At 37.7% G+C, this 18,595-nt stretch overlaps 1 protein-coding gene across 5 annotated transcripts; it reads right to left on the reverse strand.

Moving 5' to 3' along the window:
• Positions 1 to 2,985: 2,985 nt before the first annotated feature.
• LOC126816653 (scavenger receptor cysteine-rich domain superfamily protein) lies at positions 2,986 to 13,921 on the reverse strand. 5 transcript variants are annotated; one of them, XM_056099904.1, is made up of 15 exons: positions 13,792 to 13,921; positions 12,878 to 12,947; positions 11,839 to 12,192; positions 11,040 to 11,369; positions 10,145 to 10,456; positions 8,928 to 9,248; positions 8,253 to 8,561; positions 7,199 to 7,516; positions 6,708 to 7,040; positions 6,123 to 6,419; positions 5,595 to 5,900; positions 4,991 to 5,065; positions 4,684 to 4,722; positions 4,224 to 4,262; positions 2,986 to 3,093 (listed from the first exon to the last, which is right to left on the reverse strand). In XM_056099904.1, the coding sequence occupies exons 2-15, from the start codon at positions 12,936 to 12,938 to the stop codon at positions 3,020 to 3,022; spliced, it is 3,168 nt and encodes a 1,055-aa protein (XP_055955879.1). In that variant the 5' UTR covers positions 12,939 to 12,947; positions 13,792 to 13,921; the 3' UTR covers positions 2,986 to 3,019. The 5 variants fall into 5 exon arrangements, with proteins under 5 accessions (XP_055955879.1, XP_050399319.1, XP_055955878.1 ...); XM_050543362.2 differs by having other exon boundaries at positions 13,740 to 13,858; XM_056099903.1 differs by lacking the exon at positions 13,792 to 13,921 and adding an exon at positions 13,057 to 13,442.
• Positions 13,922 to 18,595: the final 4,674 nt, after the last annotated feature.

Consider the following 18,595-nt stretch of genomic DNA (forward strand, 5'->3'; position numbering starts at 1 on the left):
ACACAGATTACAAAATTGTGTTGCGTTTTGACATGTGTCCTTATTTTACCTTATTCTCCCATTTGTAGATAAAGTTTGGATTTGAAATTTATGTCTCGTTTGCTACTATTGCTGCTATTCGTGTCGGGTTTCACTCAGTAGATGCAATTAAATTTGTATTTATACTTTTAATCCAAATTAGACTTTTAATATACGATTAGCTGTTGGGCTTTTTATTGTCGCCTAGAGTGGCTCATGGCCCGGCATATCTATATAGGCGTTTAACGCAGATATGGCGGATAATGTCTAATATCCAAACCACCCGATAATCTAGAGAGTTAATTAGATTCAGATATGACGGACATTGTCTAATTCACTCAATGTCCATACCATGCACCCGATGGGTTAGAATATTAATTATAGGCAGATATAGCGGACATTGTTTAATTTACTCAACATTCAAACCACCCGATGGTCTAGAGTGTTATTTATAGCTGATATAATATTAGAAGCCAGAAATGCCCTGTAATAGGCAAACTTAGGCTCTTGAGCGATAATAATATTAAAGTATATCGGCGTCATTCAATACCTGTTAAACGCATGTCCATAATCAGGAATCCGGAAGTAAAATAGCATACTGTCATGTTTCGTATTGTTAAGTAACTTTATTTCTATCTCTTGTCATATACTTGTTAGATATTAGTACAATAAACATTTGAGTACCCAACCTCCATGTTATACTAGACTTTTTAAAACAAAACAACAGCAAAGACGGAACACGCTGAAATTTGGCCCCGTACAACACCGTTTATAATTCAACTGAGCGGTTGTTTTTCTTTTGTTTTCTTTTTTGTTTTTGTTTTATTTCTTGTTTATAGATATTTTATTCGCTATAAAGGAATGGGGTATCGATGATCGGGCAAAACGCCTATGCCAGATCCCTATTCCTAACGAATGACGAATGTGGCCTTGGTCATCTGGTACTTTACACATTTGTTACAAATTGACCCATTATTTACATGTGATTTACAGACAATACCAAGCGTTGGCATACTTCTATCACATGGAGGAGCCACAGTGAGTACGATGTTGGCTCCCTAAACTTGAGGTCTCGTGTTCGATCCTTGCATTGGCCGAGAAAGATCATCGGGATTTTCCGCACGTCAAACATCCCTTAGCAGTTGGAATTCGAAATAAGAGTACCCACTCAAAGGAATATCTCGGACCATTGCTTCCGGTATATGACTGCATGGCGTATGTCCGTCTTCATTAGCCCAGTCGGAGCAGAACTGTAGGACCTTAAACCCCATTTCATTTCATATATGAAGCTATTCCCAGTTCAAACAATGTGTATTAAAATATTTTACGTAACCAACTGATTTTTGTAAGATCCTTGAATCAGACCATCTTACACGTGTTTGTACCCAAACTGTACGACCAATACTTGACAATATTCAAATAGACTGGTCTGTTATCTATTGTACATGTGTTTATATATAATATTATAATGTTGAAACTATTTCCTGTCTTTTCTCTGGTAATAGAAACTGAATCAATATAGTGTATTATTCTTGTATTTATATAACCTATATAAGATTAGTTCAAATCAAACCACCATAAGTATATTAAAGGTGATCCATGAATGTTGTCACACCCACATACCACAGTTTACTTGCAGTGTACATACCAATATTCTTTTTTTTTTGTATTCACCCGCTAGCCTGGAGGTCGGGTGTTCGATCCCTGCATTGGCCGAGAAAGTTCATCCAGATTTTCCGGCGTGGTTCTCCCTTGTCAGTGATGCAGGACGGAGGGGCTGACAAGGAAAGCTGTCTAGTCGTTCGGATGGGACGAAAAACCGAGGTCCCGTGTACACATTGGCGTACACGTAAAAGATCCCTTGGCAGTTGGAATTCGATATAAGAGTAGGCCGTAGTGCCGCTGTCCGGGCAAAATTTCCCTCATAGCACACTGATTGGCGTATGCCCGTCTTCATTAGCCAAGGTTAGGAGCAGAATAGTAGGACGTTAAACTCCATTTCATTTCATTTCATTTTTGTATTCACCCATTATTTATCGTGTAAGACCAGGGAAGTCGAGTGGTATAGCCGATTGGATTAGATTAAGAGTTGAAGGTTGAAATTCAAATGAAAAGTATTGACACGTGGCCATAGTAAATAAATGTAATAATATCCAGAAGTAAATAAAATGAGAATATGAGACATGAGGCCGGTATTGTTCAACAGTTGGGATAGGACGCACCTCTAACAAATATCCACAACATCCCGATATGTACAGTCGAGACAAACTTATCAGCAGTAAATATTTGCTTGCTTGCAACTATCACTGAGTGCGGTGACATCGTGCCGCGTTAGTTAGCTCGCAATATTAACTTATTTCATCAGCAAATTAAATTTTAAAATCAATGATAAATGTGAAACGATCGATTTGGTGCTCGACAAAATGAATAAAATGAGACCGGGAATGTCAATTTCTGCACCAACTGGACTACGAAAGACCCTCCGTCCCACAGGCTTAAAAACCCCGAGCAACTTTCTGGATCGACATCTGGATCGGAAACGGAACTCCTTGGTTAGTGAGTCAACTTCTTATAGTAGGATTTATTAGTTGTATACCATGGAGGGGGAGGGGGTCTAACGCGAGCGCTTTTGATAATGAGGCATGTCATTGAGTCTAGTGGCGTTATTAGCGATTAAACATAAAGAAAGACAACACAAATTATATGGAAAGCAATCACTGGTTTATATATGTTCTCTTATCGTTTTTAAGAACAATCCAAAATGAAGAGTATCTTTCGGTGAGGTATATATCATCGATTCTTTATAAGATTAACGGATTATTCATACTAGAAATGTTACAATATTTATATCCAACAAATTAAATTATTTAAAATACAAAAATGAAATGAAATGAAATGGGGTTTAACGTCCTACTGTTTATTTAAAATACAACAAATTGCCTTACAATAAACAGAATACACATAACGCACACGGACATACTTTTATAAAAAAAAAATTTAACTATAACAAAATATATTTCTGGAGATATGTCATTATCGTCACCATCATCATCGTCATAAACCAGAATCCTGTAGCTGAAACACAGAATCATACAACATATTTTCTTCAATTAATCGAGTGGGATAATATAACTACAAGGACAATACAATTAGATAGCAATTGAAACGGGGTTTAACATCCTGTTGTTCTTATCCATTCGGGCTAATGAAGAAAGACATACGCCATGCTGTGTGCTATGAGAAACATCATGCCCTGAGGGTTTGTCGTCGTATTCGGACAACTAGAGGCTGTTTGTTGCCAAGTCATACGTCCGGCATCAATGCCAAGAAAAACACGCCGAATAATATACAGGAGCTTTATTGGCCAACACAAGGATCCATAACAAGGCTTTACTCTCCTAGCCACCAAATATGATTTTAATGTGGCGTGCCGTTACAGTATAACAGAACCACATATTAAAATAGATTTATAGGTGACTTGCGGTTGCGAGACGGACCATACCGATATTTGTACGTTAAAACGTGTAAACGTAGTACACATATATTTAGTTCGTTCCAACCAGGGTAGAAGGGTGGTTATATTCACAACTACAATATTGGACAAGTTGATATGATTTCAGAAATATCCAAAACTTAAACGAAAGCTTCTACCCAATCGTGTACGAACATTCGTAAATCTGCTAAGACGTTAGAACGATGTTGTAAAAACATACAAAAGAAAAGGAAAATGACCAGCAAAATAATATTAAAATCGGAAGCCATTTCCAAGTAATTAGTAGGTACATGCTCTCGTTGGATTTACACCATTGAACTCACAGCACGTCGTCCTTTTGGATCAGCAGCTGGTATACTAGTATCTGGTACATTAGAGACTGGGGTAACAGTGACTGATACATTAGTTACTAGGATAATAGTGACTGGTACATTAGAGACTGGGGTATTAGTGACTTGTACATTAGAGACTGGGATAGTAGTGACTGGTAGATTAGAGACTGGGTTAATAGTCAAAGGTACATTAGATACTGGGATAATAGTGACTGGTACATTAGAGGCTGCGGTATTAGTGACTGGTACATTTGAGACTGGTGTACTCGCGACTGGGATGTAAGATAATGTATCTTAATACGAGTGAAATGAAATTGAAAAAATGAACATCTAAATAATATTAAAAGCAGAAGCTTTAGTTCTCAGTGAATAGCGATTACCTGTTCGTGTTGGATTTGCGCCATTGCCGTCATTAGACCCTGGAATGTATGAAAACGTAGGTAAATACATGTGAAATGAAATGGAATGTCATTAATTTCAAATAGTAAACTAATATCAACTGATCCATATAATCAAAGATGCCCGCCAATTTGTTATAAAACAAGGTTAAGAGGGGTTACTGAGATCATTTTACAGATAAAACATGGACTGCAAGATCCACTTTACAAGAGAAGCTCAAACTAGAGACTGGGTTAATAGTCAAAGGTACATTAGATACTGGGATAATAGTGACTGGTACATTAGAGGCTGCGGTATTAGTGACTGGTACATTTGAGACTGGTGTACTCGCGACTGGGATGTACGATAATGTATCTTAATACCAGTGAAATGAAATTGAAAAAATGAACATCTAAATAATATTAAAAGCAGAAGCTTTAGTTCTCAGTGAATAGCGATTACCTGTTCGTGTTGGATTTGCGCCATTGCCGTCATTAGACCCTGGAATGCATGAAAACGTAGGTAAATACATGTGAAATGAAATGGAATGTCATTAATTTCAAATAGTAAACTAATATCAACTGATCCATATAATCAAAGATGCCCGCCAATTTGTTATAAAACAAGGTTAAGAGGGGTTACTGAGATCATTTTACAGATAAAACATGGACTGCAAGATCCACTTTACAAGAGAAGCTCAAACTACATAAATAAATGAGGTGCAGCGTTTCAGGAGGTCCATTTGAGGTAAATATAGAAGATAAGGTACCTGGTGCTGGACTGCTACTAGTCGGTTGATTGATTACGACTCCTGGTGGCAAGCTATATACCATTTTATCGACAGCTAGAAAAACAGCATTAAAATTCAAGTGAGTTATCTGGTAGTTACTGGTTGTAAAATTAGTTATTTTGCAATAAATTATTTAAATATATAAGGACAAGAAACCGCAGAAGTGGTATTAACTGTTCTAGATCGACAACTGATATTTGTATTTGTCAACTGAGGTACTGGGCTACATGGTTCAAATTATTGTTTGACATTCTAGGTATGAAATATAATAAACGTGTTCTTAATCAATTCCAATGATTTGTTTTATCTTTGTTTGCCACACAAGGTTACAGGAAACATTGTTAGGCTGAAAGAAATGGTGAATTCAACTATGTGGCTTCAAGTAACTGGTAAATTCAAAACGAAAGGGTTGCTGAAAAAGAGATGTTGCTCTGATGTTTGTGACCGAGTATGCTGAAAGTACTAGACTATTAACCATAGTTAGCTTACATTAAATATCAGGTATTTCATTTGAAGGTATTTAAATAGCATTTGACGGATTAAACATAAAACAGGAGTGCTAAATAAGGAAATTGTGTTTAACCTGTAACTTGTTGATTATCACAATACACAGCAGCATAGTCATCACAAGCTTGATCTATTGCTGATGAATCCACATCACAATCAGTTAATCTACTCTCGTTACCACTGCATGTCCAAGGTTCCTTAAATGTGGTATATTTCACATCTGACTTCCCGCGCTTTGTTGCCTTGCCTCCGGATCCTGTGAGTTGCTGACACACAACTGCAGCATCGTTGGCTGTCCAGCTTTCAGCACAAAGGCCGCCCCAAACACCGTTTCTCACAATCAGCAATCGATAATCATCGTTAATTTTCATTGAACCTTCAGCTATGTAATTAAAAAGAAATCATTAAAAATATTGTATTTAATTTTGTATTAATGGATGAACTTCATAATAATTTCGATTATTTGTGCAGTGATCATAAATTATAATTCTTTAAATTGTGGAACACCTAAACCATTCTTCTTAAAATCAATTACTAAAATGCTAAAAAGTTAAGCTTTATTTCAGTATTATGAGTTTTGAAACACTGAATTCAGTGTACTTACCTGGAACAACTTCATCCGTAATACAAGAAACAGAAGCAAACAAATTCTTATCAGTTACTTCATTAATCACAGGACAATCCAATAAAGACTGTTCAGTACCAGCACAACGAATTGCAATGGGTGTCTTTGATTTCTTGAAGGTTCCTGAGGGAAACACTTTACCTCCTTTGGGGAATCCCATTTCTTTACATCCAATCGTAGCTTCCTTTTCACCAAATGAGTTAGAGCTAAATCTGGCTTTGGTTAGCGAGTTTCTCACAACTCCGTAGGATAGATACGGTGCAGTTTCCAAACGGACTAGAAGGAAATAATTATATAGAATAATAATTATGACGTCAAGTCTGATTTCCAATAAAATATCTATATTAGTGTCCTCTGTCGATTTTATATATACGTAATTACGTTCTTTAAAACGATTATATATTTAAAGTCTTGTTTATTTGAATATATATAGCGCATACACTACAGTTAGAAAATGCAAAATAATATGGAAACAATTGTTAAAATTCAGTTGAAGCTATACATACGGCCAAACATGTGGAAATGTTTGAAAGCTATTATGCGTATTACATTTAGCTCAAATACCTCTACTGTAACAATAAACAGCAGCTGTTTTCCAGGAGCAGTCGCTGATAGAAGGGTTTGAAGGTGTCACATATTCCCAATTTTGTCCTTCACAACTTTCAATGACTTCTGAATCACCACCACAATTAGTAGAAACTGACCACCAAGAGGTGCCGGCTGCCACTACAGGCGCCATGGACCATTCGTCACCGTCTTGGAATCCTAGTTCCTTACAGATAGTAGCAGCTTCTTCTTCATCCATTTTAGCCAAACACAAGAACCCCTCTTTACCATCCCGTGTTATCTTTACTCTACCAAATCTAGAATTTCCATCCACCAAACTAAATGTTGCCTCTAGAAAACAATTATTCGTTTGTTGAGGATGATTTCGGTAGAGTTTTAGAGATAATTTTATTTAATCATAATGTACAGTTAACAATTTAATAAAAACATCTTCCTTTTTATATTTTCGATTTAAGCTAAAAAAATTTTAAAAAAAAACTGGAACGTACTGTCAGCCATGTTATAGCACATTACTGCTGCAACCTTTTCGCAATTTTGATCGGTCTCAGAACTAGGAACCAACGTGCAGTCTTTTATGGACGATTCTGTTCCCTGGCATGTGACAGATTTAAACCAAACGGGAGGATTCCCATTGTTGTATTCGGTACGTTCTGTGGAGAGTATAGCTGTATCAAATCCTAGCTGTTTACACACGACGGATGCCGCTTTATCATTCCAACTATCACTGTTGCATATTCTTCCTGGTAATTCATCTTTGTTTACATGAACAATACCCTTTTTGTTTAAGAAAACACCCATGTCTCCAACTGAAATATTAAGGCTTTATTTATAATATAAGTATCTGAAAATAGTTAGTTTTAAGCAGACAGTAACCATTGTAGGTTCATTTTTTTTGTCACCTGTTAAATATTGCTGCCGACGTATTAATATTTCCAAATTCTGGGTATCTTTAATGTGCTTATCATTGCCCTAATTTAAGGATTCGTATTTATTGAATTCGACGGCCTAGAATATAATGACATCTGCTACTTTATTGTTGTATATTTATTTGATTGTCCTTTAATATTGATTCGACGGCTACAATATGGGACTAATGAATGCAGAAAATCCAGGGAGGGTGGAGTAACTTTCATGAACGACACTGGGATCAAATACAGCCCCCCCCCCACCCTGGTTTGTGAGCTAAGCCTCACAATGTTGAAGTCTGCAATCGTACTGAGTAGAAGTGATAATAACAACCCATATGCACTGGGTTAAAGTAAGAAAAACACCCCATGAGCCCTGGGTTGACGTGAGAAATACACCCGATAAGACCTGGGTTGAAGTGAACAAAACACTCGATAGGCACTGGGTCGAAGTGAGCAAAACACTCCATAAGGACTGGGTTGAAGTGAGCAAAACACTCGATAAAGCACTGAGTTGAAGTGAGCAAAACACTCCATAAGCACCTGGTTGAAGTGAGCAAAACACTCCATTAAACTATAATGACAGTATTGTACTATCTAGTTGCTGCTAAGGATCGATACTATGTGATTATCTTACCTGGTAATGCGTTATCGAGTCGACAAGAAATTGCAGCAACATTGATGTTCGTTGTATCAGTAACTCGAGTCGTGATGCAGGTGCTTAAATTCGTAGGCGTCTGGTCACAGTTCAGGTCATATATATCACCATTATCATAATCTGACTTAAACATCGTTGCGGGTACAGTACTGCCACCTATACTAAATCCCAAGTGTGAGCAGATGAGATTGATTTCGACCTGGTTTAATGACGCGTTATTTATCAGTACTTGGTTTCCGTTCACTATATACTTAACTAAACCGGCATAACCGTTCCCTTGTAGGTAAGCTGTCAAATATAAAACACCACAATATTATATACATGTTATAGATTCATATATACTTTAAACATTTTTGATAAAAAAATAAAACCTTTTGTGATGGTATTTCTGGACCAGGAGCAGGCAATTCGAAAAGGGCCTATGGCTTGCCAATTCAGGTACTGATGGACTTCGTATGCTTATACCTAGACAATAGCACATCGATTGATTGACTGACTTCAATTTTTGATATGCCGTCAAAATTCCAAAATGGCTGCGATGACGTCATACTTGGTTTCTTGTATATAGTAAGGCGGTGCTTGTTTATTCTTTGCGCTACAATATTTCATAGTAATGGCATTAACTAAAATAAATGATAGATTGAGATTAACAACCTGTGTTGTAGCAGACTGTCATCTTCAGATTATCCAACACCTTTCCGGTTACGCGCTGCCAATCATTATTAACAGAACTTTCTATGGATGAAAATGAAGAATCATCTTTTGCTGTAGCTGTCCAATACGCTTGGTTAGTTGGTAGCAATCCAGGACTGGGTAAATCGTACATACTCCCACCTTTATACCCGAGATTAACACAAACAGCATTCTGGTTGATATCATCAACAACAAGCAGGCCTTTCTGGTTCTCACTACTTCTTTCCACGAAATGGTTACCAAGAATATTTCCTCCTCCATTTACAAAACCATAAACGCCATCTGTTTAGATAAACATGACAGTACAATTTGAAGAAATTAAATGTTACGTCACGCTCAAACTGTTACCTCCCTTATACATACAACTTACGATCTCCATGTACTAAAACATGGAGTTTACATGTTCAATTCTAAATGGTGTTCGTTCAATATTTGTGCTGAGAAAAATGCACTAGCAGACATTTGAATGGCGTAAACGTCTCCTTGACAGTTGGAACTGTGGACAGATGACCAGAGTCCGGGAAAAATCTGCCAACCTCGTATTGCGCATGTAACCATAGAGGTAAACATTAACATATTGTTTGTCTCATAATGACCGAAGTATTTTGTTGCTGGGACATGGTGTGTCACAGGCCCTATTGGATCTAACCATTTCATTTTAACAAACTCCTACCAAAGGTCAAGAAATCCGTACAGGCATTCTGAATGGGGTGATTTTTTAACATTTGTCCCTTAATGGACTAGCAATTTCAGACACCATACAGATCATGAAACTTTGAAATTCTATGGTGTTCTTTTCTTATGCCTTCAAAAATTTGCAAAGCCTATACTATATCGATGTAATCAAATTCATTATTAACAGATGAACAACTACAAAATCCCGCCAAACTTCCATTGGGGAGACTGTCTTGTAGCGCGTTCACGAGCTTTCATAAACTTGGATTTAAACTGGGAATATAGGGATCTTTCAGAATACCCAATGAAATTATTTTAAATAAGATAAAGTACTCAAACCTGCATACGGACCGAATCGAGACGGACTCAGGTGGTGACACTATACCTCAACATGAATTAATAATCTTTCAAAGATCTACATTTATAGTTAAACCTGATGTATAATACGCCTAATTCAGGATGAAATATTCAGTTGAAATACACCGTCGACTTTTGGCACTCACCTTTATTTTGATCATAACATCTAACAGCAGCTATAGATGAACAGATATTATCATTGACTGTCCACAAAGTCACGGGGCAAGCAGCTGGGGATCTATTCGAATCACCACAATTTAAGTTCGTAATCCATACTGTGTATAATTCCTGTAAATTAACTGTCAATATCTCAGAACCATCGGACCCTAAAGAGGCACAAATGACTTTGGCGTCGGTTTTACTAAACGTTTCATCGCAGATGATTCCCCATGTGCTCTGGTGGTGGATTTCAACCACATTGTTGGTTGCCAAACGTACCGTATAATCTGCTATTGTATCTGTAAATGGAAAAATATTCTCTTTAGTCAATTGTGACTGTATCTAGATGAACAATGTTATTTCATTTTCACTGTGATGATTATGTTTCAGTTTATAATTAGATTTAACGTTTATTTTTTGATCAAGAAATTCAGAAGCCTCGGGTACATTTTGAAAACAAATCATCTTCTCAAATGAACTGATTGATCTTCGTTTTCGTAACCCGCGATGAGGCTCAGAGAGTAAGACGCTAGCTGGATTACCTAGAGGTCATGGGTTCGCTCCCGGCCGCTACCGGATTTGACCGATAAAGTTCCACTGCGGCGTGATTTCGCCTTGCCAGTTGTGAAGGCCTGTGGAACAATGTCTAGTCGTTTGAATGGGACGAAAAACTGAAGTTTCGTGTATAAGTTGGCCTGTACTTAAGAGAACCCTTAGCAGTTTTAATTCGAAATAGTAGTAGGGCACAGTGTCGCTGTCATGACAAAACGTCTTTCATAGCACAGTATATGTCGTTGCAGACATGTAGGACGCTAAACCCCCATTTTATTTCATTTCATGTTTTCGTTTCATTTCAGATAGAATGAATAAAATATTTCTTACTTGTGATTGAACAGGAAACTACAGCTGTTTTATGAGTGCCACCTTGCTGCATATCAACAGCAGGACAGTCGAGTAGTGAAGCTTCAGTGCCAACACAGTTATAGTCCTTAACCAACATCCCATAATCAGAGTTCCTTGAATATCCTGTCGTGGAATCTGGGTTTATTTTATATGAGACATCATAACCAAGCTCCTTACAAATCACACCTACATCAAGATCCCCTAGCCCGCTGTCTGCGAGGTACATAGGTCCAGAAGGCATCTGGACAACAACATAACCAAATCCTCGCTCCTTGGTAACAGAGTTTGCAGATGCACTTTCTAGATATACTGTAACATAAAAATGTAATACTGCAGGATTTGCTTACTCATAAGCATTCTCACATGGAGAAATTTAAGGATAGATCCCTGTCCCGAATGGATGTTATCCGTTTTACATCTAGCCATACATACAAAAACTTTTTCAATTGTATTAAATGGAAGTAAAATAAATACATCGCAAAATTTTCGAAGTATACTAGTGATCTGGATTAAATTCGTCGATTTAGGAATTAAAAGGTCAGTGAACCAGCTCCGTGTCTGATTTAATTGTAGGCATAAGTTTCGTATGACTTTTAAGCGGACTACATACAAAATAATATTATTCGCATTCGTTTCTTAATTTGAAAATTCCGTGGAGACCTTTGTAGATGGTTGTATCCATTTTGATCGAAAGCGTCAAATTACATAGTACATGAGTATTACACACGGCAGAGTATGAACACCTGATTCTACTCTATGTTAGAACAATGTAGCTTACCCTTTCCTCGGCAATGCACAGCAATACTGGAGCTAGGGCAATAAGAAAACTCTCCTGTTGCAGTGACGCTTAGCCACCTTTCTTTAACGTAAGCATCCAAGTTAGGAACGGAAGGTTCCATGTAAGACTCCTTTTCAAATTGATTGTACCACCATGAGTTAGCAGTAGACTTCATCCCCATATCATAATATATACCAGATACATATCCTAGTTGTTTACAAATAATACTCGGTATTTCTCCATCGTTGTACTGATTATAATTATCACCAGGACAAACCGGTCGCCAAACCCCACCAATGTTCATTTCTACAAAACCATACCTTGATCCGCCTCCTGTTAATCTCAAACTGTCGGCTGGAGAAAAAGAAAGATGATTTAATGCTAGGTTCCCATAGTCGTGCGATGCGTTACGATACGATTGTTCCTATTAAATCCGAGGTCTTCTACGTACAACACGCGTTCGGATACGTTCCGATACGGTCAACAAGATTTTTACGACTGACCTCAATGAATGATAAGGTCTAATCACCACGATTACTCCACGATTAAAATCACGATTTCAATCGTGATAGTGGGAACCTGGCATAAGTAATGGGGCTATTAGATTTCCGTCGCCATGTTGCTAAAAATAACGCCCCTGTAGAATTGGATATGATGATTGAACACACATATTTGTCGAAAATAATGTATCCAATCAACGATAAAATAAGTTCCTGTTTATGGACAAGGAACTGATCTACAAACGGTAATCATTTTTGTGTTGTTTGTTGTTCGTTAATCCATGTACGATCGACATGAAACTTGACATGCTTGTTCCTAAGACAATGGTGCATCAATTTGTGATATAGCATCACAATTCCAAGATGGCTGCGATGACGTCATAGACAATTTCTCGTCTATAGTTATTATAACTTATTATAATTGTCAGAACCAATATACTGTATTAATCATGGTATATTTAGATTTACAATAATATCCATGTTATTTTATATACGTGATTTTATATATGTAAAAACGAGTGAAAAATTTATAAACCTACCCCCAGCTGCGTCAGCATACTGACATGTCAGAGATATAAAAACCGAAAGTAACAACAACATACTGGCTGGCTGAAAATAAACAGAAGATTTATTTAGCACAGTATTATACATTAAAGCCTATCGGGCTGTTAATTGTCAACTTGCAAGACTAGTTATTGTAAAATGGTGATTAGCCTACCTGTCTAGTTGTGGGAAGAGGACCGAAAAACTCAGTATGGGACAGATATGGTCAGCTATCGTCCCGTAATCCTTGCTCTTTACTTGTCCTGGAGTAACTCTTAGCTAGAGCAACGGCCTACGCGCGAGTCATTTGATCATAACATACCATGATTAGACATAGGTCGGTATACAACATATACAATGGTGGGTGTGGTTTTGAGAATTTCTCGTATATCCAAATGACATGTTCATCAAATGAAAGATAACAAATTACTAAATTGTACTTCACCACTACAAAGTACAGGTAGCGCTTTGGGGAACATTTAGCCCGGACAGCGGCTCTATACGACTATTCTAATAGTCAATGATATACACGAGAATGACTAGACGCATTGCCTAGCCAGGCCGGCCTTCTATTATACACTTGACATATCTAACAGTTACATTTCTTCTCCTACTATGTATGCATGAACACAGTGACATTCATTCATTTGCCACCCCAAACAGCAATCATTATGTCTTAAATCATATAGTGAACAAAAATGGCAATTTGGACATTGCATCGTTTTGAATCAGCAAGCAATCCGTGTGTCACAATCTGTAGGAAAACTGTGTTAAATCACAAAACAGAAGTAATACAGATTAATGCCTTCTACTAGAAGGGTTTTCTCTATTGTTGTTAAATACAAATTATACACTTACTATCTCCATTTGTTATTGTTCAGGTGATTTTACCTACTGAGGTATACTATACCTTGTATCAGGATTTATATCCTCATCTCACGTCACCTGTCATTTTATACCTTACTGACGATATCAATTATCATCTTTCCCAATTTTTATCGTTTTGCTTATTGACGTATATTAGATACCTGATATTAAAAGTAGAGTTTATATGGTTATGAAATCGTCATAAGAAAGATAACTCCGACATATCATGGGCGTATTTCTACCGTTCGTAATGTAGGGAGGTTTATCTAAATTAGTGATATGACAATCAACTGCTTACATTCCTGCACCAACCTGACTAATGCAGACGTGTCGGCAATAAAGTGTCCGATGAGGACATTTTTTTGTCTGGAAAGCGGTGATTCCGTTTACTTTTCATCGAAGTTCAACGGCCAATGTTCCGTTTACGAGTACACCAACGACTAGACATGTTTTCCCTTGACAGTCCACTCCGTCAAGCACGGAAAACATGTCTCCTGAATGGCAATAATCTTCCATTTGGTGCCATGAGTTAGAACGTCAAAAATCTAACAATAAGGGTGATAATCCGGATATAATTTCGGATAACACTTAATAAATACACTCAAGTGTATTGATCAACAGGAGCTAAGCCTAACAACGAGAACATTCTACAGTACCACGGGCTAAAACTCTACTACGGGAGGACGCAACCCAAAACCGATAAGACAAACATGTGAACAAGACAAAATAAAATAGGCACTGAAAGAAATGAAAATAAAATATATATATATATCAAACCAAGTGAATAGATCCAAATAACAAAATGCATTTAATGGTAGATCTCCTTACTTTTTGATTATGTTAAGAAATAATGACAGTCGCCTCACATAATTCCAGCCCACCCACACCGGTCTTTTTTATGATTTCTTGTTCTAACGAAATTTTCAACTAAACGAATCCATCTTTGATATTATATTGTTAATCAGGGATGAATTGTGATGCTTTTGCTTTTAGGGACAACTAACATGCATGTCAGCGTGTGGACCATATAGTTTGTCGTCCTCGGGTTAATCTTGGTACAAAAATTATTCAAATAGATCAATTCTAATTTTAATTGTTGCCATTTAAAGTTTACATTGGTTTACATGGAGCGTTGTTTGTTATCACTATGAAGGTGATCTAACATTGGTATGAATAGGTGAAAAAAACTCAGTATCTGGACAAAATATCTGTGTTTTCAAATTGTCAACACCAACCAATTGTTATGTATAATAATTTAATCAGGTTCCATTTTAGATATAGAACTGTACAACAATTGGGTGACCTTTACCCCAGATTGGTCATATATACTTAGTCCCTTGAATAAGGAAAGTGGAACACGTTGGAGGGGTTTCTTTATTAATGTCAAAGGACAATTACCACGCGCGTTTAACATACACAATCAGTACAATACTAATATCGCTCGGAGTAAATACTTTGCAATCATATCGAAAGATATTGCACAATGTTTAAGTTATTTGTCAAGACAAGATGTGACGTTATCCTTTGATGTTGGCGTACCATTATTTCAGATAATGGTACGGGCAATGTGCCAAGCTACATTATTTATACTATATAGTTTAAATGCTGGACAGTATCTGTATTTTAAAGTAGCTAAGTCTCTAACTCAATATCATCCAAAATCTTCGACATTGAAAACACGATTTATTTGTCGGTTTAAATCAACATTGATGTTGTGATCTTACCGGGAAAAGATGGCCTTCTAATATCCAATATTTAAAACAAAATAAACATTTTACAATTGGTACACGAATCGTGTACCATGATGCGTTTCAGTGCTATTTGTAATAAGGGGCTCGAAAAACGAGGCTAGGCATATTCTAACGGTGACGCTATATTCTTATCTGGAGAGCAAGCCCAATAAATAATATTGGTGTAGACTGGAATAACCAGACGCTAGAGATTGAAATTCGATGGAGAATACTGGCATATTTCGCCAAACCTAACTGATTAAAAATTACAGTAAAAACAGAAACGTTTGAATGTAAATCAATTTATATACATTCATATTACATTATTAGGTATACTTGACTGAAACAAGCCGAACATATTATTGTCGCCATACCATCAATCATCGCATTTAAAATCAAACAATATTTCCATTTAAAATCAATGCAGACTCCGTGGATGATATGACACGAAACACTAGACAGAAGATATCAATATTAATGGTTGCTATGTAAGGACTTATAGATCGTTGTTATTATTCAAATTCTACCCATTTGTTGTCTTTGCAATTTCCATGCGCTCACATGTCATTTCAGTGTGGAAGAATTATATCGCCAACCATGTCCGTTGGTCCGGGGGTCCGTTAGTAAGTGACTCGATAACGCGATAGAGGCTAAAGTTTATAAGGGTTTTTATGCGAAACATTACGGTCGAGAGGAAGGTCGCTATCGATATTCAGAGTTCTCGACCATCCGTTTCGGTGTTACCTCCCATTTGCCGAAAACTTGTTAACGTGATAGATGCTACTGTGTTTAATGGAGTAAGAGGACTAGCCTTATCCATATACAGCATTCTGCGAACTTCCTTCACGGCATTACAACCCCCACTCACCTCCACTCCTTTCCGAACACAGAGTAGACCAAGCCCTGCACCACTGACTTATGGAAACCAATGTGCAAAACCCCGTTGAGCGTTTATAGGAGGTCAGTGATTTGAAAACCAAATGTTCGGACAGCGGCTAACATCAACCCAAAAGGGGCGCACTGTGGTGCATATTTTATGGTGTTGAGCAATGGCGCGATTGATTTTTCGGATAGGTAATAATTTAACCAATGTAATATTTTGCAATCCTATCCAGTTATATTACGCAATGTTTAAGGCTGACATTACCAAATATGGCTTATAATTAATTAATCCCGACCGCAATAATGAGATAACTTTCACGGCCATATGCACGAATTAGGTGGCCTGTTTTAGTTTTTGAGTACATCAATATCTTTTACCGGGTATACGGGTTAATATATTTCACAATATAACTTTTATAAATAAACAGCTTTAACACGTCGCTTTAATAGGATCAATTTTATCATTATATTTCACAATACCACTTTCGTTATGAGCAACTTGATTTTCTTATCTGTAAAACTATGGAAAGGTAAAGGGGTCAGTAACACGACGGATATCAGACATGGGGTTTAAATGAAATGAAATGAAATGGGGTTTAACGTCCTACTAAACTGAGCTAATGAAGGCGGGCATAGACGGGCATACGCCATACAGTGTGCTATGAGGGAAATTTTGCCAGGGCAGCGGCGCTACGGCCTACTCTTTAATCGAATTCCAACTGACAAGGGATCTTTTACGTGCACGCAAATATGTACACGGGATCTCGGTTTTTCGTTCCATTCGAACGACTAGACAGCTGTCCTTGTCAGGCCCTCCGTCCTGCATCACTGACAAGGGGAAACCACGCCGGAAAATCTGGATAAACTTTCTCGGCCAATGCAGGGATCGAACACCCGACCTCCAGGCTAGCGAGCCAGCGTCTTACCCACTTGGCCACGTGATCCCCGGGTTTAAAGGCCTACTGTTCTGCCCCAACGGGGCTATAATGAAGACGAGCGAAAGATGTCACGGAAGATATCACAATATTAATAATTTAATGTCAACATATTGTGATCGGTGAGATGGTGTTTATCCTGAATAGATAATCTTGCTGAGTTAATTGAATCAACGAGTCATTTCATTTTAAAGAAGCACGTTTCCGTTAGATTTAATTGAATTAAAGCACCATGTTGTGTGTCATCATTTCCTTTTAAATGCGCACGTTTACGTTACGATATGTCGAAATAGCGCATGTCGATAAATGGTATATGCAGATCCCGTGTGAGTGGGGGGGGGGCAGCTAGGACACTTATCCAGGGGCCCGGAGGTTAGTGGGGCCCGCAGGTATGCAGGTATAAATTAATAAAAAAAAATATACACTGTTACTTGATCGTAACGTAAAAAAAAACCGGTGACGTTTCTGAATCTGCGTACCTAACTGGTGAATTAAAAACTGTAAGCCACCTGCCCGGACCCTTGCGGCGTGAGGCCCCGGCCCATCCTCGTTCCTTTTGAGGCTCTCGTCACCGTCAGGGTATCCAGGCGCCGACAGGTAATCCGGGCCCATAGTCCAGGCCTGTAGAACGTCACAATGATTGTGAGCGCACCAGTGTCGCACTCTACTGCCAGTGATCATGCACGCAGTTATAGATTTCTCTCGGTAGGATAAATAGCTCATGTGGTGAATAAAAACTATTTTTGGCGTCTGATGGTCAAGGTTTTTGTTTTCCCATTTGTTTGCCTGCTTAAAATTCCCTGTCAAAATCGTGTACATCTGATTGTTATTGCTGCGTTAAATCTCAGTTTCTGTGTTTTAGAAAGGGCCCTCGTATCCTTCAAAAATGTTTCCCCCAACCCTTTGCCGAGTTGCTTGTTCCAGGACCCGCAGTGCCCTGTCGCGGGCCATGGGTATATGTTGGCAAATCTTCAGAATAGCAATATCGTAACTCAAACGTGTGTATTTAAAAGCGAAATGATACATCAATGTGCGATGATAAAATTAACTCCGCCAAAAAAATGTCTTCTGAAGGATTAAATCATCCCAACAATCGCAATATATTGACATATTCGTGCTATTGACCCCTATACATTTCCAAAGTAAAACACGTCTAAATGGCTGGAAACTTGGAGATAATTATATGGTTGGGAGTTACAACTAGTGTAAGTAAAGATTCGATCCACAGCTTGCTACGTTTTTATTAGCATTATTTCAAAGTTACACTTTCTGTATGTACGTAAATATTCCTAATGGCAGT

Source organism: Patella vulgata, chromosome 3, assembly GCF_932274485.2.
Source record: "Patella vulgata chromosome 3, xgPatVulg1.2, whole genome shotgun sequence".
Classification (NCBI taxonomy): Eukaryota; Metazoa; Mollusca; class Gastropoda; family Patellidae; genus Patella; species Patella vulgata.